We start from the raw sequence: 22,495 nt of genomic DNA on the forward strand, positions 1-22,495 counted from the left end.
GTTTTTATTTCCATTCACTATTTTTCATAGGCTTTGTATAGCGGTCGCTTAATGGTAAGATCTAAAAATGTATGGAAATTTTGGGACACTTTTTTTCTCCTATTAGGATAGAAAGAGCTCGTGATTCTGAGTAGAAATAACATAAAAAATCCCAAATTTGAAAAAAAAAAGTGTAGGGGACAACAAAAAAAAAACGCCCAAATACACAAAAGCAATTGGACAGGTGGAATACCAAGCTTAGATATAATAATACAACTTTAACTTTAAAAAATATCAGTAATAGTAAATAATGATTCTGGTAAACATAGGAAAGAAATAGTAAATAATTCTGTAAATATAAAAATTCGGGTCCAATAAGGTTTTTTTTAGAACAAATTTAGTGTTTTTTTTAAATATAAACCGAGGCTTGTTTAGAAACAAATTGTAAAGTAAAGCCATATGGCGTCATTTATAAACGTTTACTCTGTATCATGTGAATAACGGACGGAGCAATAGTGATCAAAGTCGGAGCACCCCATTGACTGGGCTATCAGTGGCCGGTGTTGACTGGCGTACACTAGGAGCGGGCTAGCTCGTAGAACAGCACGTAGGCCTCCGAAGATACCACGTTTCGCGGGTTGATTGGAGTCACTCTGAAAATACATGAAAAATAACCTCATATACATTAAATATGTAAAAAAGACAATGCTAGAAATACTGCTTTCAAATTTAAAAAAAACCGCATCGATATCGGTCTACATTTTTAAGACCTGCTGTCTCTCAAACAATACATTATGACAAAAAGTTTTGTCATAATGTATTGTTTGCCCGCATTTTCGTTAGTCATAATTCATTTGGTTCAGAAACGCGTCTCTTTTCAGGATTGCCATAAAACAAACCTAACCTAACCTATCTATAGGATAACCTTACGAAAATCCTGAAATGTTAACGGTTTCAGTTTTATGACTAATGATAATATGACAAACAATACATTATGACTTAAAATTTTATGGGAAACAACGGGACCCCCTCGTACCTACTTAGGCAACTCAGCACGGTAATGGAACGCTCTCTATTATATGACGGTTGTATAAAATGCTATTGTGTGTAGCTACCTAGAGTCGTTGTACTCATGCCAGTCGCCCGTGTAGGGTTGCAGTACGCCGTGTAGTGCTGTCTCGTACCTACTTAGGCCACTCAGCACGGTACCGCTCTCTATTATATGACGGTTGTATAAAATGCTATTGTGTGTAGCTACCTAGAGTCATTGTACTCATGCCAGTCGCCCGTGTAGGGGTGCTTGCAGTACGCCGTGTAGTGCTGCTGTCTCGTACCTACTTAGGCCACTCAGCACGGTACTGGAACGCTCTCTATTATATGACGGTTGTATAAAATGCTAATAGGGATGATGACCATGTTGAATTTTATCTAGTAAAATAGATAGCAAACAAGCAATTTATCACAATAATGTGGATATTAAAATAAAATAAATAAAAGTTTCAAAATTTAAGTTTTTTTTAACTTCCAAAAACGATAAATGTAAGGGTACCATTCGATTCCTTACATTTCACCCAAAAAAATATTGTATAGCAACTATATACATAAACGCAATATTTCACCGACAAAAACGCAATTTTCTTGTTTTGTCCATACTACAACGTGGGCGATGACGTCACGGCCTCCGGCCGTTTTGTATAGGGCGTTTCGCGAGTGAAGTGCGACTGTCGGACTTTGACTACAATTTCTGACTTTTGTGTTACTTTAATGCAATGGGTCCCATATAGACATTTGATCCTAAAAACAAACCCGATCGATTGATACCATAAATGAAAATTAGTCATGTAGCCTATTGTGTGTAGCTACCTAGAGTCGTTGTACTCGTGCCAGTCGCCCGTGTAGGGGTGCTTGCAGTACGCCGTGTAGTGCTGCTGTCTCGTACCTACTTAGGCCACTCAGCACGGTACCGCTCTCTATTATATGACGGTTATATAAAATGCTATTGTGTGTAGCTACCTAGAGTCGTTGTACTCATGCCAGTCGCCGGTGTAGGGGTGCTTGCAGTACGCCGTGTAGTGCTGCTGTCTCGTACCTACTTAGGCCACTCAGCACGGTACCGCTCTCTATTATATGACGGTTATATAAAATGCTATTGTGTGTAGCTACCTAGAGTCGTTGTACTCATGCCAGTCGCCGGTGTAGGGGTGCTTGCAGTACGCCGTGTAGTGCCCCGAGTACGTCGTGCCTGGGAAAAACAAGTATAGTTATTTACGATACAAGTGCGGAAAAGAGGTAATTCGAAACGAGTGGCGATAAATTAAAACACGAACGAAGGGAGTGTTTTAAGTCGACACGAGTTGCGAATTGCCTATTCGCACGTGTATCGAGCAACGTTTTACAGTACATATGGCACTTTAAACTTTCGACATACGCACGGAAAGTGCTATTTCCCGCGCTAGTTCGGGAAAGTAGCACCAGATGTACTGTAATAGTTATTTTCGATACAAGTGCGAAAAAGAGGAAATTCGAAACGAGTGGCGATAAATTCGACACGAGTTGCGAATTGCCTATTCGCACGTGTATCGTGCAACGTTTTACAGTACATATGGCCCTTTAAACTTTTGACATACACACGAAAAGTGCTATTTTACGCACTAGTGCGTGAAAATAGGGCCATATGTACTGTAATAGTTATTTTCGATACAAGTGCGAAAAAGAGGAAATTCTAAACGAGTGGCGATAAATTAAAACACGAACGAAGGGAGTGTTTTAAGTCGACACGAGTTGCGAATTACCTATTCGCACGTGTATCGTACAATGTTTTACAGTACATATGGCACTTTAAACTTTCGACATACACACGAAAAGTGCTATTTTACGCACTAGTGCGGGAAAATAGGGCCATATGTACTGTAAAACGTTGTACGACACACGTGCGAATTTCTGTCAGAGGGAACTCTACCACGACATTCAGTCTGCCTGTCTGTCTGTGTGTACCTGAGTGGTTGCTGACCGCGTACAGGTTGTAGACGGCCTGTTGCGACTTGTCTCACGGACATGTCCAGGCCTGTATGTCTGTCTGTGTGTACCTGAGTGGTTGCTGACCGCGTACAGGTTGTAGACGGCCTGTTGCGACTTGTCTCACGGACATGTCCAGGCCTGTATGTCTGTCTGTGTGTACCTGAGTGGTTGCTGACCGCGTACAGGTTGTAGACGGCCTGTTGCGACTTGTCTCACGGACATGTCCAGGCCTGTATGTCTGTCTGTGTGTACCTGAGTGGTTGCTGACCGCGTACAGGTTGTAGACGGCCTGTTGCGACTTGTCTCACGGACATGTCCAGGCCTGTATGTCTGTCTGTGTGTACCTGAGTGGTTGCTGACCGCGTACAGGTTGTAGACGGCCTGTTGCGACTTGTCTCACGGACATGTCCAGGCCTGTATGTCTGTCTGTGTGTACCTGAGTGGTTGCTGACCGCGTACAGGTTGTAGACGGCCTGTTGCGACTTGTCTCACGGACATGTCCAGGCCTGTATGTCTGTCTGTGTGTACCTGAGTGGTTGCTGACCGCGTACAGGTTGTAGACGGCCTGTTGCGACTTGTCTCACGGACATGTCCAGGCCTGTATGTCTGTCTGTGTGTACCTGAGTGGTTGCTGACCGCGTACAGGTTGTAGACGGCCTGTTGCGACTTGTCTCACGGACATGTCCAGGCCTGCCTGTCTGTCTGTGTGTACCTGAGTGGTTGCTGACCGCGTACAGGTTGTAGACGGCCTGTGGCGACTTGTCTCACGGACATGTCCAGGCCTGTATGTCTGTCTGTGTGTACCTGAGTGGTTGCTGACCGCGTACAGGTTGTAGACGGCCTGTTGCGACTTGTCTCACGGACATGTCCAGGCCTGCCTGTCTGTCTGTGTGTACCTGAGTGGTTGCTGACCGCGTACAGGTTGTAGACGGCCTGTTGCGACTTGTCTCACGGACATGTCCAGGCCTGCCTGTCTGTCTGTGTGTACCTGAGTGGTTGCTGACCGCGTACAGGTTGTAGACGGCCTGTTGCGACTTGTCTCACGGACATGTCCAGGCCTGCCTGTCTGTCTGTGTGTACCTGAGTGGTTGCTGACCGCGTACAGGTTGTAGACGGCCTGTTGCGACTTGTCTCACGGACATGTCCAGGCCTGCCTGTCTGTCTGTGTGTACCTGAGTGGTTGCTGACCGCGTACAGGTTGTAGACGGCCTGTTGCGACTTGTCTCACGGACATGTCCAGGCCTGTATGTCTGTCTGTGTGTACCTGAGTGGTTGCTGACCGCGTACAGGTTGTAGACGGCCTGTTGCGACTTGTCTCACGGACATGTCCAGGCCTGTATGTCTGTCTGTGTGTACCTGAGTGGTTGCTGACCGCGTACAGGTTGTAGACGGCCTGTTGCGACTTGCTGGCGGCGTACGGCGACATGTCCAGACCTGTCAGAGGGAACTCCACCACGACATTCAGTTTGCCGCGGAAACGCTCCGTTGGTGAGAACCTGCCGATATAAACGATCATGTTAGAGTGAGAAGCAAGATATGGATAATGCAAGAAGGGAGTTCACAAGCATCTTTACAAATCAATGTTACAAAAATATATTCACACGGCTCTAAAAATTATAAGAAGGTCGTGTAATACTAGATTGTTAACCAAGGGTGCCTTTCACCCGAGTTAAACACTCTAGTTTTCATTTCGAATACGAGGAAAGTGAAATATATGTGTGTTTAAAAAAAATATACTAAGTATAAACCTACATTCTTAAGGGTATAGTTTCAATTAAAAAATTAGGTAAAAGTATCGTTATTTATGGAATGAGGAGTTAAATATCAGAATGGACAGTCCAACAAATCCATTCAAAACCAAATTTTAATTGCTAATTGTAAAAATAAAAATAAAAAACCGGCCAAGTGCGAGTCGGACTCGCGCACGGAGGGTTCCGCACCATCAACAAAAAATAGAGCAAAACAAGCAAAAAAAACGGTCACCCATCCAAGTACTGACCCCGCCCGACGTTGCTTAACTTCGCTCAAAAATCACGTTTGTTGTATGGGAGCCCCACTTAAATCTTTATTTTATTCTGTTTTTAGTATTTGTTGTTATAGCGGCAATAGATATACATCATCTGTGAAAATTTCAACTGTCTAGCTATCACGGTTCGTGAGATACAGCCTGGTGACAGACGGACGGACGGACGGACGGACGGACAGCGGAGTCTTAGTAATAGGGTCCCGTTTTTACCCTTTGGGTACGGAACCCTAAAAAAGTACTATTGGAACGTAAAATGCTTTAGTGCATAAACGTATCATTTTCTGCACACCTTTTAAAACAACAATGACCCACTTTCAGAGCATGAGAAATGAAATAGTACAATACATACCTAGGGAGGTGAATTCGTGAATGCTCCAGATCGCAGGTGTTTGTGGCCCGAACCGAAGGCGAGGGCCATAAATATGCGATCTGGGGCTTTACGAATTACCGCCCGTGGTTTGTCTAAAATTTTACGTCTTGCCTTGGCCAGGAAGTGAGATTTTCTCCCCGCGGGGAGAAAATCCCACTTACGGGCCTAGGGGTGACGTAAATATATTTATTTCCTCACCGCTTGAGATGCAGCACCAGCACTTGCGGGAACTTGTGTACGGTGAACCACTTCAGACACTTGCGTCGCACGCCGCACCGCGAACACGTCTGTACACATACACACATTATACACATGTCTGTACACATATACACATGTCTGTGCACATGCACATTATACACACGTTTGTACACATACACACATTATACACATGTCTGTACACATGTCTGTGCACATGCACATTATACACACGTCTGTACACATACACACATTATACACATGTCTGTGCACATACACACATTATACACATGTCTGTGCACATACACACATTATACACATGTCTGTGCACATGCACATTATACACACGTCTGTAAACATACACACATTATACACGTCTGTGCACATACACACGTCTGTACACATATACACATTACTTTTAGGGGAATTAATACATTATGTATTTGTACAGTACATATGGCGCTAATTTAGCCCTAGGGCAGTACCCTAGAACTATACGTGCGTATGTCGAAAATTTAAAGGGCGATATGTACTGTAATACGTTGTACAATACACGTGCGAAAAGGCAATTCGCAACGAGTGGCGATAAATTAAAACACGTCCGAAGGGACATTTCCTACTTTTTGCACTTGTATAGTAATGTACTTATTCTATAAAGAAACATAAACCTTAGACAGACTTCTGCTGCCAAGACAGTTTATGATTTCAGATTTTAGATGATTTATTTAATAAATTCAAGATTATGTCAATACAAAAATCAATAACAACTTTAGTCTAGTCAAAAAGTCCCCTGCGAGTTGTCCCTGGCGCAAAGGTACCCATCACACTAGCAGCCTGTACAACCTTTGCACCAGGTAGATGATTTATTGATATGGTTGATGTAGTCGCCATCAGGTATATCGGAGCGGCTATGGCTCTCACAAATATCTGAACACGCCTCTACTGTCAGGGCGTTAGAGTGCGTGTTCTTGGCCGCTCCGATATATCTGATGGCGAGTGTGTTTAGTGTAAGCACTGACCGGTTTCTCATCGCCGTCCATTTCTTCCTCCTTGGTGAAGTGCTGCAGACACTGTTGCAGCTTGAGGTTGCCCGTCCGAGACGGAATGGGCAAACTGGAACACGACAACCATCATCATCATCAGCGGAAAACCAGCGCTGGAAGCCACCAGTAGTGATGGGTAGGACATCAATTTAAAATGAGTTTGTATGAGTACCTCATTTTCTAAAATGAGGTGTTACAATGTCTTACTTCAAATGAGGTGAGGTACTAGCATATTTTCAGCGTCGACTATTCCATTAATTCCAACGGCGACAAAAATATTTAATGTATATACATATTTATGTATTCATCACTTCCTTTATAAATAAATAAATAGTAACATTTAATTGGAGTGCAATTCTGGAGGTTAAGAATAGAACTTTTAGGAGAAAGATAATTTTAGAATCAAGTAAAATGAATAGAGGAGTGAAGTAAGACATTTTTGCGGTACGAAGTACTGCGACAAATTAACAAAATGAGTGGTACAAATGAGGTGCCTCACGAGTGAGCGACTCAACACTAGCCACCAGCAACATGCCGAGGTGAGGCCATTTCGTGGCACTTTAATCTTAATATCTGGGAGACCGCGCTTTGGGAGCGTTCAAGTATTACGTAACGAATTTGGGGGGAGGGGGGGGGGTCTTGTAAAACGTTACGATGCGTTACTGGGGCGGGAGGGGGGGTTTGAACTACGCGTTACGTAACAGGTATTTTAGCGACTTTCCGGTACTTTACGCCACATAATTGTGGAATGTGGCCTTTAGGTAAAAAAATGGTCACTTGGTGGTTACGTGACGTTTTACTAGGGGGAGGGGGGGAGGCTACAGAAAAACGTTACGGCGCGTTACATGGGGGGACGGGGGGTCAAAAATGTCCAAAAATTGCGTTACGTAATACTTGAACGCTCCCTTTGCTCGGAAAACATATAAAACTCAAAAACACGCGTTTTCCCAGAGATAATTTAAGACCTAGCTAGATCGATTTTTCGCCCCCGAAAACCCCCGTATGAGCGTTTCTTTTATTTTTTGCCATTTTTATATATTGTGACCTTTTTTGCCACTTTTGTGTTATTTCTAGACGTGACGGAGTCAGCTTTGCTTTGCAGTGCGTGCAGCGCAGCGTGGACTTGAGTTGGCCGACGAAGATGTATGTACATTATGTCCATAACTGGGTCTACTCACCTAAGGTCCCAGAATGGGTCGAACGTGACGGAGTCAGCTTTGCAATGCGTGCAGCGCAGTGTGGACTTGAGCTGGCCGATGAAGATGTATGTACATTATGTCCATAACTGGGTCTACTCACCTAAGGTCCCAGAATGGGTCGAAAGTGACGGAGTCGGCTTTGCAATGCGTACAGCGCAGTGTGGACTTGAGCTGGCCGATGAAGATGTATGTACATTATGTCCATAACTGGGTCTACTCACCTAAGGTCCCAGAATGGGTCGAACGTGACGGAGTCGGCTTTGCAGTGCGTGCAGCGCAGCGTGGACTTGAGTTGGCCGACGAAGATGTATGTACATCATGTCCATAACTGGGTCTACTCACCTAAGGTCCCAGAATGGGTCGAACGTGACGGAGTCGGCTTTGCAGTGCGTGCAGCGCAGCGTGGACTTGAGTTGGCCGACGAAGATGTATGTACATCATGTCCATAACTGGGTCTACTCACCTAAGGTCCCAGAATGGGTCGAACGTGACGGAGTCGGCTTTGCAGTGCGTGCAGCGCAGCGTGGACTTGAGTTGGCCGACGAAGATGTATGTACATCATGTCCATAACTGGGTCTACTCACCTAAGGTCCCAGAATGGGTCGAACGTGACGGAGTCGGCTTTGCAGTGCGTGCAGCGCAGCGTGGACTTGAGTTGGCCGACGAAGATGTATGTACTTCATGTCCATAACTGGGTCTACTCACCTAAGGTCCCAGAATGGGTCGAACGTGACGGAGTCGGCTTTGCAGTGCGTGCAGCGCAGCGTGGACTTGAGTTGGCCGACGAAGATGTATGTACATCATGTCCATAACTGGGTCTACTCACCTAAGGTCCCAGAATGGGTCGAACGTGACGGAGTCGGCTTTGCAGTGCGTGCAGCGCAGCGTGGACTTGAGCTGGCCGACGAAGATGTATGTACATCATGTCCATAACTGGGTCTACTCACCTAAGGTCCCAGAATGGGTCGAACGTGACGGAGTCGGCTTTGCAGTGCGTGCAGCGCAGCGTGGACTTGAGTTGGCCGACGAAGATGTATGTACATCATGTCCATAACTGGGTCTACTCACCTAAGGTCCCAGAATGGGTCGAACGTGACGGAGTCAGCTTTGCAATGCGTGCAGCGCAGCGTAGACTTGAGCTGGCCGACGAAGATGTATGTACATTATGTCCATAACTGGGTCTACTCACCTAAGGTCCCAGAATGGGTCGAATGTGACGGAGTCAGCTTTGCAATGCGTGCAGCGCAGTGTGGACTTGAGCTGGCCGACGAAGATGTATGTACATTATGTCCATAACTGGGTCTACTCACCTAAGGTCCCAGAATGGGTCAAACGTGACGGAGTCAGCTTAAACTGGCCGACGAAGATGTCTGTATATTATGTCCCACATGTCCACAACTGGGTCTACTCACCTAAGGTCCCAGAATGGGTCGAACGTGACGGAGTCAGCTTTGCAGTGCGTGCACCGCAGCGTGGACTTGAGTTGGCCGACGAATATGTCGCCGACGCGGCTGTCCTCCATACGCAGGTAGCGCTGCCACGCCTCTTGGGCCTTGGCTGAATCGCTGGAACAATGTAAGAAAATTAGTTTTTAACATAATTCATCATTCATTGGCCTTTGCGTCTGTTGTAGACGATTTATAGTGTAAGGGCGGTTTCGCACTACGTCCGATCCGAACCCGTGAAAATATGGTCCGTTGTAGCCGTAGAACTATTTCTATGGTAAGTTACGCACTACATCCGATCTCCGTCGTCCGATTTCTTTCCGTCATTCTAGAATCTCCATTCCGGAGAAGATGTTTGACGGACCGAAGTAGCCTTAGTATTATTTGTATGAACGCTCGCGCACTGCGTTCGAGTTAAAGCCGAGCTGCGTACGAGCAGAGAGGCAGCGGGGCGGGCGGGGTATTCGGATAGGACTAGCGCGTAAGCCAATATACGAATTTGGTCCGAGTTAGACATATTTTCACGGGTTCGGATAGGACAAGTGCGTAAGCGAATATACGAATTCGGTCCGAGTTAGACCCATATTTTCACGGGTTCGGATAGGACAAGTGCTTAAGCGAATATCCGAATTTGGTCCGAGTTAGACATATTTTCACGGGTTCGGATCGGATTCGGATCGGACGTAGTGCGAAACCGCTCTAACACGGGAGAGACAGTGACCCCTCCACGGACATTACACGGACTTTAAGGGAACGCAGTGATGACAGCACCTGCATTACCCTCTCGGCTTGACTGTCTTATCCCCAGGGGTCGGACAAAAAGTGCGGATGACGTAAAAATGACGTAATCTTGCACACAGGATGATGTTTGAGTTTGTATTTAAACTTCCGTGTGACATGTAGTAACAAAGTAGTATTAATGAAGTAACAAAATAATCGTAAATAAATCCATGGAATTAATAATACAGGTGGTAGTGGTGATGTAGTGAATAAAATAAATTTCACGAAACTTGCCACAATATTCGAGTAAAGATGACATTTTAGAGCGTTTTCTTATACATTAGTAAATATAAATTTTAGCTAAATATAATCGTGAAGATACAATAGCTAAACAATAACGAAGTCAATTTATTGTTCATCTGATTGACAATGTGTCAGTCAAAAACGTACTTACTCATTTCAAGTGGCGATATCGTTTAATAAAGAGGTTGATAAATGATAAGTGATAATTGTATATGAAAATCAAAAATACTATTTGAAATCATCCTATAAGTGGTTTGAGGTCATCCGCACTTTTTGTCCGACCCCTGCTTATCCCACAGGAAAGGCGAGCCAATACTTGTGGAGACAGGTCAGCTGCAGGAATCTGCCGCTTATTTCAGGTTGGACCCTACTCGCGCCTTACGGAAACTCCATTCCGGGATTCAATTTTGGAGTATCCTTCTCCTAGATGGATTGCAAGCCAATGCTTGCCTCCCTCCTTAAGGCAATCGCAGCCCGTTGCGTCGCTTAAGGGGCAGTTAAAAAAGCTGTGGCTATCGGACCGGAATTAACTTGTTCGTGACTATAGATATTTTATATATATATTTTTTTATTTATTATATATAACGTAGGTATTCTTTATATTTGAAATATTGTTACTTCTAATTTTTATCTTATATTATTTATTTTCGCCCTCTTTTATAATTTTATTGACTTTCCTCTAGTCTATTGTACTCAGTGCTATATTTGTCTACCGTTCTCCATCAATTCTCATCTACTCAAAGGTTAACTGGAAGAAATCCTTTAAAGGGATAAGTTCGCCTATCCTGTGCCATAAATTTGTGTTTTGTGTTTTGTACAATAAAGAGTTTATACATACATACATACATACATACAATGCTAAGAGGTCCATCTCCCCTGTGACGAAACAGCTTTTTGCTTCGTTTGTGGACTTAGTCGCCTCGTACGACACCCTTATCTGTACCTTATCTCGACACCGTATGAGGGTTGGCGCTATTCTAAAACCGGCCACCACACGGCAAACAGGTTTAGTAAAGGGAAACAACCAAACCATCAAATATTTGAAGCGGATAAATTACAAAATAGCATATAAATGATATGGGCGTTTTTTTTGTTGTCCCCTACACTTTTTTTTCAAATTTGGGATTTTTTATGTTATTTCTACTCAGAATCACGAGCTCTTTCTATCCTAATAGGAGAAAAAAAGTGTCCCAAAATTTCCATACATTTTTCGATCTTTCCATTCCGCGACCGCCATACAAAGTCTATGAAAAATGGTGACGGAATGGAAATAAAAACCTTAGGACACTTTTTTTCTCCTATTAGGATAGAAAGAGCTCGTGATTCTAAGTAGAAATAACATAAATAAAAACCGGCCAAGTGCGAGTCGGACTCGCGCACGGAGGGTTCCGCACCATCAACAAAAAATAAAGCAAAACAAGCAAAAAAACGGTCACCCATCCAAGTACTGAGAGCCTACCGCGAACCACGTTCGACGTGTTGCCTCCCTGTCACACTTACGTACGAATTAACAAGTGTGACAGAGAGGCAACACGTCGAACGTGGTTCGCGGTAGGCCCTCTGACCCCGCCCGACGTTGCTTAACTTCGGTCAAAAATCACGTTTGTTGTATGGGAGCCCCACTTAAATCTTTATTTTATTCTGTTTTTAGCATTTGTTGTTATAGCGGCAACAGAAATACATCATCTGTGAAAATTTCAACTGTCTAGCTATCACGGTTCGTGAGATACAGCCTGGTGACAGACGGACGGACGGACGGACGGACGGACGGACGGACAGCGGAGTCTTAGTAATAGGGTCCCATTTTTACCCTTTGGGTACGGAACCCTAAAAATCCCAAATTTGAAAAAAAAAGTGTAGGGGACAACAAAAAAAAACGCCCATATAATAAATACCTGAGGGTGTCGTCTATTTCGGTGAGGATCGGCTTCGGCTTGACGGTGACACGGTTCACATCCTCATGCAGACCCTCAAGCAGGTAGCGGAGGAACTCCTGCAAACATACACACATGCTTTTAATTCCTACCATAGAGAAATATAATAAGACAAGAGTGCTCACTCCGTACATCAGTTAGACTATTAATTTCAGTGTCTACATCTAGCATCGAGTAGCGGAACTATCAGTACTGCTACTTGACGATAGATGTAGCACCGACCGGAAAGTCTTATCTCAACAGCATAAGACTTTCCGGTCGGTGCTACATCTATTGTCAAGTAGCAGTACTGATAGTTCCGCTACTCGACGCTAGATGCTAATAGTCTTTTTGGTACTAAAACTGATGTATGGAGTGAGCAATCTATGTATTTTTTCTCTATGTTCCTACTCATATCAGAAATAAGTTTTTGGCAGAAAATTCATTTTTGGTACCTACCTATAAGCTTTTATCGCTGACTGTACTTTTCTTTCCACAGGCAACTAATACTCATCGAGACATCATTCGTGGTTTCATCACAGAGTTCCTATGGCCACCTCCTGTCTCCATCATCAGATCAGCTCGATGGTATCATAATACATACCAGGGATGTTGCGGATGCCGATTTTTTGACATCCGCGGATGCGGATGTCAAGATCGGTAAATAACAAACGTCAAATATTACATTTTAGTAATTTTTATTAAAAAAAACCGGCCAAGTGCGAGTCGGACTCGCGTTCCAAGGGTTTCGTACATTAAGTCCCACTCACGCTTGACTGCTCATTTCTAATAGGTTTTTTTGGCTAATGACTAAATTACCTAGCAGTCTAGCACTTACGCCGATGCTAAGACGTTCCTGTACCGACCTGTTCCACATCCGCATCCGCATTAAATCCGCATCGATTTTATGCGGATGCGGATGTTGAAAACAATGCGGAAGTTCCGCGGTTGCGGATGCGGATGCGGATATTCGCAACATCCGTGATACATACCTATTGCATTGTCACCAGACTTACATACATATGTTTGCAAATTTTCAGTTTCATCGTCGTCGGTAAGTGGTCGTAAGTCGGGAAGTGGGTCAAATTTAACTTGTAAAATTTGACCCGTACAAACATAGTCACATACATACAGGTACATTGCAAGTTAATAAAAAGCTTGTAATTAGAAAGAAACTGTCCGTCTGTTGCCTCTTCACGCTTAAACCGCTAAACTCGTAAAACGTCGGACCCGGCCCCGGGCCGTTATTGCAATGGCTTTAACTGAGTATGGTGCGTAGGACAAGGCTATACGGAAGAGCGACAGACCTTCGCGAGAGGCCTTCAGGACCCACGTGGCTCTATATCGGAATCCCTAATTTTTTTAATCCTATTTTTGCATTCCCCATGCCATGGCTAGTGCCCATTAGGACAAAACAGTTAGGGCAAGTGATTTTAGGACAAACGTTGTTAGGGATCGCGAGGGATCCCCAACAACCCACGTGTCTGCATCATGGCCGTGTTTTTTGCTAACAAATGTTTCTATTATTAAAACTCACATTTATAGACGGGTCTAACGCGAAATTTATTCACATACCTTTATTTACCGACGTTTCGACACAGGTTTCACTGGTCATGGTCGCGGCTAACTTGTCCCAGCAAAATGTCAAAAAAGAGATTTGTGCAACTACCCGACGAAAACTGTATGAAAAAGTTTGGGGTAGACATCACATTTTCAAACCACCAACTACACATAATGTTAATTATTTATGTTAACGTCGGTAAATAAAGGTATGTGAATAAATTTCGCGTTAGACCCGTCTATAAATGTGAGTTAATATATGTGTTCAAAACGCGAAAGTTTTAAATATTATAAATGTTTCTATTTATTTTTCTCAGGACTATAGGAACTGACCTGGGCGTCCTGCTGGCTGTAGCCCATGAACCTGGGCGCGAAGCGCTGCACCTGCGACTTGAACGAGGCGGTGTTCACAACTGCGTCGCGCTCTGCCGGCTCCAACTCTGTGGTCACTGACCTGGGCGTCCTGCTGGCTGTACCCCATGAACCTGGGCGCGAAGCGCTGCACCTGCGACTTGAACGAGGCGGTGTTCACCACTGCGTCGCGCTCTGCCGGCTCCAACTCTGTGGTCACTGACCTGGGCGTCCTGCTGGCTGTACCCCATGAACCTGGGCGCGAAGCGCTGCACCTGCGACTTGAACGAGGCGGTGTTCACAACTGCGTCGCGCTCTGCCGGCTCCAACTCTGTGGTCACTGACCTGGGCGTCCTGCTGGCTGTACCCCATGAACCTGGGCGCGAAGCGCTGCACCTGCGACTTGAACGAGGCGGTGTTCACAACTGCGTCGCGCTCTGCCGGCTCCAACTCTGTGGTCACTGACCTGGGCGTCCTGCTGGCTGTAGCCCATGAACCTGGGCGCGAAGCGCTGCACCTGCGACTTGAACGAGGTGGTGTTCACCACTGCGTCGCGCTCTGCCGGCTCCAACTCTGTGGTCACTGACCTGGGCGTCCTGCTGGCTGTACCCCATGAACCTGGGCGCGAAGCGCTGCACCTGCGACTTGAACGAGGCGGTGTTCACAACTGCGTCGCGCTCTGCCGGCTCCAACTCTGTGGTCACTGACCTGGGCGTCCTGCTGGCTGTAGCCCATGAACCTGGGCGCGAAGCGCTGCACCTGCGACTTGAACGAGGTGGTGTTCACCACTGCGTCGCGCTCTGCCGGCTCCAACTCTGTGGTCACTGACCTGGGCGTCCTGCTGGCTGTACCCCATGAACCTGGGCGCGAAGCGCTGCACCTACGACTTGAACGAGGCGGTGTTCACAACTGCGTCGCGCTCTGCCGGCTCCAACTCTGTGGTCACTGACCTGGGCGTCCTGCTGGCTGTACCCCATGAACCTGGGCGCGAAGCGCTGCACCTGCGACTTGAACGAGGCGGTGTTCACAACTGCGTCGCGCTCTGCCGGCTCCAACTCTGTGGTCACTGACCTGGGCGTCCTGCTGGCTGTAGCCCATGAACCTGGGCGCGAAGCGCTGCACCTGCGACTTGAACGAGGTGGTGTTCACCACTGCGTCGCGCTCTGCCGGCTCCAACTCTGTGGTCACTGACCTGGGCGTCCTGCTGGCTGTACCCCATGAACCTGGGCGCGAAGCGCTGCACCTGCGACTTGAACGAGGCGGTGTTCACAACTGCGTCGCGCTCTGCCGGCTCCAACTCTGTGGTCACTGACCTGGGCGTCCTGCTGGCTGTAGCCCATGAACCTGGGCGCGAAGCGCTGCACCTGCGACTTGAACGAGGTGGTGTTCACCACTGCGTCGCGCTCTGCCGGCTCCAACTCTGTGGTCACTGACCTGGGCGTCCTGCTGGCTGTAGCCCATGAACCTGGGCGCGAAGCGCTGCACCTGCGACTTGAACGAGGTGTTCACCACTGCGTCGCGCTCTGCCGGCTCCAACTCTGTGGTCACTGACCTGGGCGTCCTGCTGGCTGTACCCCATGAACCTGGGCGCGAAGCGCTGCACCTGCGACTTGAACGAGGTGTTCACCACTGCGTCGCGCTCTGCCGGCTCCAACTCTGTGGTCACTGACCTGGGCGTCCTGCTGGCTGTAGCCCATGAACCTGGGCGCGAAGCGCTGCACCTGCGACTTGAACGAGGTGGTGTTCACCACTGCGTCGCGCTCTCCCGGCTCCCACAACTCTTTGATCACTGACGCGAATGCTGCAATTGAAAATATTGGTTTAATACACAATTTCATGGGATTAGGTAGCCGAACAGACTCTGAAAAGTTGCAATAATCAGCGCCATATATTGAAAGGCAGTTGAGTTGTTATGACCAAGGTCTAAGCACCAAGGCACCAATACCTTCTGGCACCTTCTGGAACTAACCCGATGCCGGCTGTACACACTCGTCGAGAGCCTCTCGAGAGAGTGGTGTTGATGTTTGCGGCGTACTGCTCCTGGTCCTGCTACGCCAGGAGTGGTTCAGTGTTGGACAGGCATTAGAGCACGCTGGAGTCCATCTAGCCCAGTAATAGTACCTTTTATGAGCGCGCCCTTCATGCAGGAGAGTGTGGTGTTGGTGTCTGCTTCTGATCTAGATACTCCAGCAGGGATTTAGTGTTGGATCACGCTGGACAGTCCATCCAGCCCAGTAATGGTACCTTTTATGAGCGCGCCCTTCATACAGGAGAGTGGTGTTGTTGTCTGCTTCTGATCTAGATATTCCAGCAGGGGTTTAGTGTTGGATCACGCTGGACAGTCCATCCAGCCGAGTAATGGTACCTTTTATGAGCGCGCCCTTTATGCAGGAGAGAGTGGTGTTGGTGTCTGCTTCTGATCTAGATACTCCAGCAGGGGTTTAGTGTTGGATTACGCTGGACAGTCCATCCAGCCCAGTAATGGTACCTTTTATGAGCGCGCCCTTTATGCAGGAGAGAGTGGTGTTGGTGTCTGCTTCTGATCTAGATACTCCAGCAGGGGTTTAGTGTTGGATTACGCTGGACAGTCCATCCAGCCCAGTAATGGTACCTTTTATGAGCGCGCCCTTCATGCAGGAGAGAGTTGTATTGATGTCTGATGTATACTGCTCCTGGTCCAGGTACTCCAGGAGGGGTTTGGTGTTGGAGAGGCATTGGATGACGCTGTTCATGAAGCAGGTGTTGCCGATGTTGCGGAGTCCGTTTAGACCTGGATCACGAGGAAATTAAAATCACTACATAGTATAGAACAAAGTCGCTTCCCGCTGTTTGTCCCTATGTATGCTTAGATCTTTAAAACGGATTTTGATGCGGTTTTTTTTTAATAAATAGAGCAATTCAAGAGGAAGGTTTATGTATAATTTGTTAACCCGTGCGAAGCCGGGGCCGGTCGCTAGTATGTAATTAAATTGTGATTTTAAGAAGACGATAGACTTGCACCTAATATATACAATTTCATGCAGCTTCACATTGGCACCGTTAGGTAGGTAAATATTTAACTGGCTAAAAAAAGTCCAGCAAATTAAATACATTCTAAACTTATACATAGGCGGGATCACTGCCGACTAGACCAGGGTGCGTAGCCAACATGCAATCTAGAGAGATGACTACGATACGCTACAGAGCGTTAACGATTTGCACGTTTGGCTATGCGCCCTGACAGTTGAAATTGTATTATTATATCCCTGCATCTGGATAAGGATTTAATATAAAATTGTAGTTGTGAAGCGCTGGTGGCCTAGCGTTAAGAGCGTGCGACTTGCAATCCGGAGGTCGCGGGTTCAAACCCCGGCTAGTACCGATGAGTTTTTCGGAACTTATGTACGAAATACCATTTGATATTTACCAGTCGCTTTTCGGTGAAGGAAAACATCGTGAGGAAACCGGACTAATCCCAATACGGGCCTAGTTTACCCTCTGGGTTGGAAGGTCAGGTGGCAGTCGCTTTCGTAAAAACTAATGCCCACGCCAATTCCTGGGATTAGTTGCCAAGCGGACCCCAGGCTCCCATGAGCCGTGGCAAAATGCCGGGACAACGCAAATAAAAACCCTGGATAGGTTTAGTTTACACTGAAACTTCTTTGTTCTTACTTAAAACGTGAATCGAAGGAATATGAACTCTATTTTCCAAATGATTTGGTTTAAATTTCCATGGCATAAATTTAGTATGGTGGGAACGACGAGGCAAGATCACTACCAACTAGACCAGACCGTTAAAATGTAATAATTATAGTATGGATAAGAATTTAATAATAAAAAATCCAAAGGGACATAATAGTTTTATCTCTTTCGCACTTACCGCTAACCTGCGACTTTTCTCGGCTCTCGCTGATGGTGTCTCGCTCCCTCTCGGTGCTGCGCCGCAGCCCGCTCCCCCCGCTCTTTCCACCCGCTAACTCCTACCCAATCCAAAAAAACAATTAGAATTAGACCAAGATAAGTCTGCAACGATTTCTATAACATACGGAGTATACAGTCAGCAGCAGAAGTTGCTAAGCGGGCGAGGTGTTCAAAATGATCTTGACGCGACTTTATTGTTAAGAGAATAAGAGCGTGTCGAGGTAATTTTGAACACCTCGCCCGCTTAGCAACTTCTGCTGCTGACCGTACGTAGTGTTATTTATACCTACGTCAATTTGATAGAAGTTTGACGTTTAAAATAACACTTACACTGCGATGCTATCAAAATCGTTGCAGACTTATCTTGGTCTAACTCTAAACATATATTTCACGTCGACTGTCCACAAAATAATATTTGACAGGAAAGGCTCAAAAATATCTGAAAAATAGATATTAACGTTTTTGAGAACTTGTCAAATTTTAATAACACAGACATATTAAATATATTAAGAACGGATCACTCACGAGTTTTAAGTCGAAAACGCCCGACATGTTTCACTCCGTACTGAGGAGTATCATCAGGAGCTTGCGTTGACGGTGACGGAAACATGTCGAGCGTTTTCGACTGCCGTGCCGTTTTTAATATATTTAATAAACTTGTCAAATATTGCCTGCAGAGTCAAATAAACCAGAAAAAGACACACAATTCATTAACCTAAAAATATCTAATAAATCAAAGACTAAATAAAATGTGTTCACAACGTGCAAAAACCTAAATGAACTAAAAAGCAGAATGTTCTACACACGACACAAGCTCACCTGAATCAAACGGGGGTTCACATGCTAGGAACAAATGAAAAGAATAATTTGAGCCTATATACGTCCCACTGCTGGGCACAGGCCTCCTCTCATGCACGAGAGGGCTTGGGCTATAGTCCCCACGCTAGCCCAACGCGGACAAGAACAAAAATCTAGGTAATTAAAAAAATTGTTTTGTAACGTACAACTTCAAATATAATATCGTGAATTTATGACCCACAAACGGAATAATACAGCGGAAATTAACCGTGAAACTTTTAAACTTAACACCTCAAATATTCACGACAACAGTTCATACACAAGTAGAAGTAAATTAGTTCGGGGTCATCACCATGCTACAAAAGCGACGTGTTACTGTCATGTAGTCATTACCGGGCGCCTGTGATCTGTGATGCACGATGCGCACGCTAACCCACGCAGCTTCTATGTTGAGCAACAGGTGTGTGCAGTTATATACATTTAACAATTCATAAGTCTAAGTAAATTAGTTCGGTGTCACCACCATGCCACAAAAGCGACGTGTTACTGCGTCATTACCGTGGTGGTCATTTATGGCGTTATTCATCAACGGCTGATAACTTTATAAGTTGATGATCGTCGTATGTCTCTATCTGTCGTTGTCATAGAGAGGGGCAAACGATGATCATCAGCTGATTAACTTAGCAGCCGTTTATGAATAACGCCGTTTGTCATTACCGGGCGCCTGTGACGCACGAGGCGAACGTGTGCAGTTATATATAACAGTTCATAAGTCTAAGTAAATTGGTTCGGTGTCATCACCATGTAACAAAAGCAACGTGTTACTGCGTCATTACCGAGCACCTGTGATGCACGATGCGCACGCTAACGCGCGCAGCTTCCATGTTGGGCAACAGGTGTGTGCAGTTATATATAACAGTTCATAAGTCTAAGTAAATTAGTTCGGTGTCATCAGCATGCCACAAAAGCGACGTGTTACTGCGTCATTACCGTGGTGGTCATTACCGGGCGCCTGTGACGCACGACGCGCACGCTAACCCGCGCAGGTTCTATGTTGGGTAACGTATGTGCGATTAGGTTATATATTTTAAAATGACAATAAAAGTAAAATAAGTATTTTATTTTTGGCGTAGACGTAATGTTTTGATAGCTAAATACTTAACAATTATTAATAATTACCATACTCTACTTTTTGGTATACTAGGATATGTAAAATTCTTGTAATCAACAAGAACTGATAATCATGATTTTTTTATAGAGTAAATAATTATTTTAAAAATGGATTCAAACCTGTGACATATCACGGGAATTGGGGTCACTTTCAAACCAAATGATTTTGATAATTTCTAAAAGATTTATTCTAATGTAACTCATTGGATGAGTATATTTATCGCAACATAAAAAAATATTATTGAGGGAATAATATTTTTCCGAAACTCTGTAAATATAATAACAGATTACAGAGTAGTCTGAACCCATTTTTAACAAATATTTATACTTTCACGTATATCTACATCATCAAACCATGTATGACATTAATTAAACTAATCTAATGGCAAGTAGTTAAAAAAGGGTAATTTTACCCTCGTCTTGTCTCCATATTTGTCTAGTTTTGTCGATACCTGGTAGGAGGCGGCATACCCGCGCGCGGCCCGCGGCCCGGGCGCCACACTCAGAGTCTCGAAGCAACGGCGGCAACCACACCTTGCGATAAAACTTGTCATTACCGTGACCACGAGAAAAAAAATATTTTTTTAATGGCGACTTTGGCGATAACCAATGTCAACAAGTTTAATAACTATGATATTAATTTATTTTTAGGAATTAATCCAATTGTCGTATGTAATATCAAACGACATCTTAATTTTTAGTTCAAATGCATTACAGATCATCTCTGGTGTGTTTTGTTTTATTTTCAAATCCATTCAAATCAGGGGCTTATATATAGTAGTAGTTTTGTCATTTACAGGACAAAAGATAAAGCTGTAATAATACAAATCACTTCAATTTTTTATATTTACAAAAACTAGGACTTTAATCAGCCGTAAATCTCAAAACATACATTATAGCTACCTTGTCATATTTATAAATCTACTCGTAACTACCGCCGTAGGACAAAGCATTAAAATACAGTTTTATGTGCTCTCAAAATAATTACCTCATTGCCAATAGCCGCCAACACACTCGTCACAAAACATAGCAGCACCACACACGCCTCGTAATATGTGAGCATCGAACGGGCGACGTCTAAAGTGGAAACTCTCTTCTCTTCTCTTCTATACTTCTACGAACTTCTGTAGTGACTTCAAGGTGTAGCAAAGGCGAGTAGGGAATAAGTTTCTTAAACAGAGTTCACTTGTTTTTAAGATCTATGATTGACGGGACGCCGCTGGGTCTAAACACAGCACCAATATAGTTTTGCAAAGGGAATGGACGTATGAAATGTTTTTAAGGGTTTTTGGAGGGGTTAAGTAATACAGTCAATACCGAGTTTGAAACAAAAGTCAGCCGTTTTGAAGGATTTTCGAACAAAATGAGAGAAACTCGTGAAATTGATTGGGAATTTTAAGGGATTCGGGGTAAATTTCCGGGGGTTTAGTCAAGAAAATTATAGGCAAGAAGAATGGAGGGGGGTATCAGGTACCAATGATTGAGATTTTATTCAAGTGAGATACGTATTAATTAGAGTTATCGGTTAGTCTGCTGCAAGACAAATGAAATATCTGTGGTATTTCTGTTTTAGTAAAAATACTTCTGTGATAGGGATTGGATCAGGATAGAACCAGTAACAGGAATTTGGAAGGACTTAGTTAATTTTAAGGCACTAGAAAGATGTGTATAGGATTTTTTTAAATTGCACTTGCTAAAATTTGAGCACTGAGTCTAGATTATAGTCTCACAAGTCTTGACACTTCTCACTTTAGTATTTAATAGTTTCAACACAATTTATGTCACTTTGTCTATATATAACGTTACTTATAAAATTCTGTTTGGCGATCCAAAATATGTACTGAAAGAAATTAACTATGAAAAAATCGATGGCATCTATTGTACCTTTCGTTTAGTATACGTTATTATACGTAAGAAACAAAGTTATCGAAATGGTCAAGTGTGAGTCGTTATGACGTGGCATATAACTTGAGGCTACGGGCCTATTAAAATAAATGTATGGGGGTCTAATCCAATTTATCTTACAGGTATTTGAACCATTTGAATGAACAAACCATTCGAACAATTAAAATGAGAGCTTTTTGTTTGTCTGTCGACTGTCCATACATGTCTTATTACTAAAGTCTATTTTTTTATTCCGTAGACTGAAATGACAGTTAATAGTATGAACATGAAATGTCATTTCATACTATTAACTGTCATTTCAGTCTACCGAATAAAAAAATAGACTTTAAAGGCATATAAGGTCCATCGATGGACAGTTAAAAGAGTGCGATGGTAGGTAGAGATGGCTCTTCAAATCTAGTTTGAAGTAAGACAGCCGAGACGCCAAACTCCTTTAGGAATCCACAACTTTGGGAACAAATCAAATTATTTTATTAAATATTTTGATTTGTGTTTTTTAAGTAGTCACACTTCACTACTATATATAAATTATAAGGGGTTTTAGGCGTTAGCCCGGATTGCTAAAGTCGCCGGTTCGAATCCGGCCTGCACCACTGGTGG

General features: G+C 44.5%; 1 protein-coding gene across 1 annotated transcript in view; it reads right to left on the bottom strand.

The window, feature by feature from the left end:
* Positions 1-483: 483 nt before the first annotated feature.
* The window catches only part of LOC134660551 (ubiquitin carboxyl-terminal hydrolase 37-like), a 38,472-nt gene continuing 16,460 nt past the window's right edge, over positions 484-22,495 (bottom strand). The window contains exons 4-13 of the mRNA XM_063516326.1: positions 17,982-18,081; positions 16,734-16,892; positions 15,793-15,923; positions 12,194-12,291; positions 9,243-9,395; positions 6,608-6,701; positions 5,592-5,680; positions 4,354-4,493; positions 2,143-2,221; positions 484-632 (exon numbers count right to left, since the gene is read on the bottom strand). Of these exons, the coding sequence (XP_063372396.1) occupies positions 557-632; positions 2,143-2,221; positions 4,354-4,493; positions 5,592-5,680; positions 6,608-6,701; positions 9,243-9,395; positions 12,194-12,291; positions 15,793-15,923; positions 16,734-16,892; positions 17,982-18,081 (1,119 nt within the window). The 3' untranslated portion in view covers positions 484-556. The remainder of the gene's footprint in view (positions 633-2,142; positions 2,222-4,353; positions 4,494-5,591; positions 5,681-6,607; positions 6,702-9,242; positions 9,396-12,193; positions 12,292-15,792; positions 15,924-16,733; positions 16,893-17,981; positions 18,082-22,495) is intronic.

Source organism: Cydia amplana, chromosome 27, assembly GCF_948474715.1.
Source record: "Cydia amplana chromosome 27, ilCydAmpl1.1, whole genome shotgun sequence".
NCBI classification, from domain to species: domain Eukaryota; kingdom Metazoa; phylum Arthropoda; class Insecta; order Lepidoptera; family Tortricidae; genus Cydia; species Cydia amplana.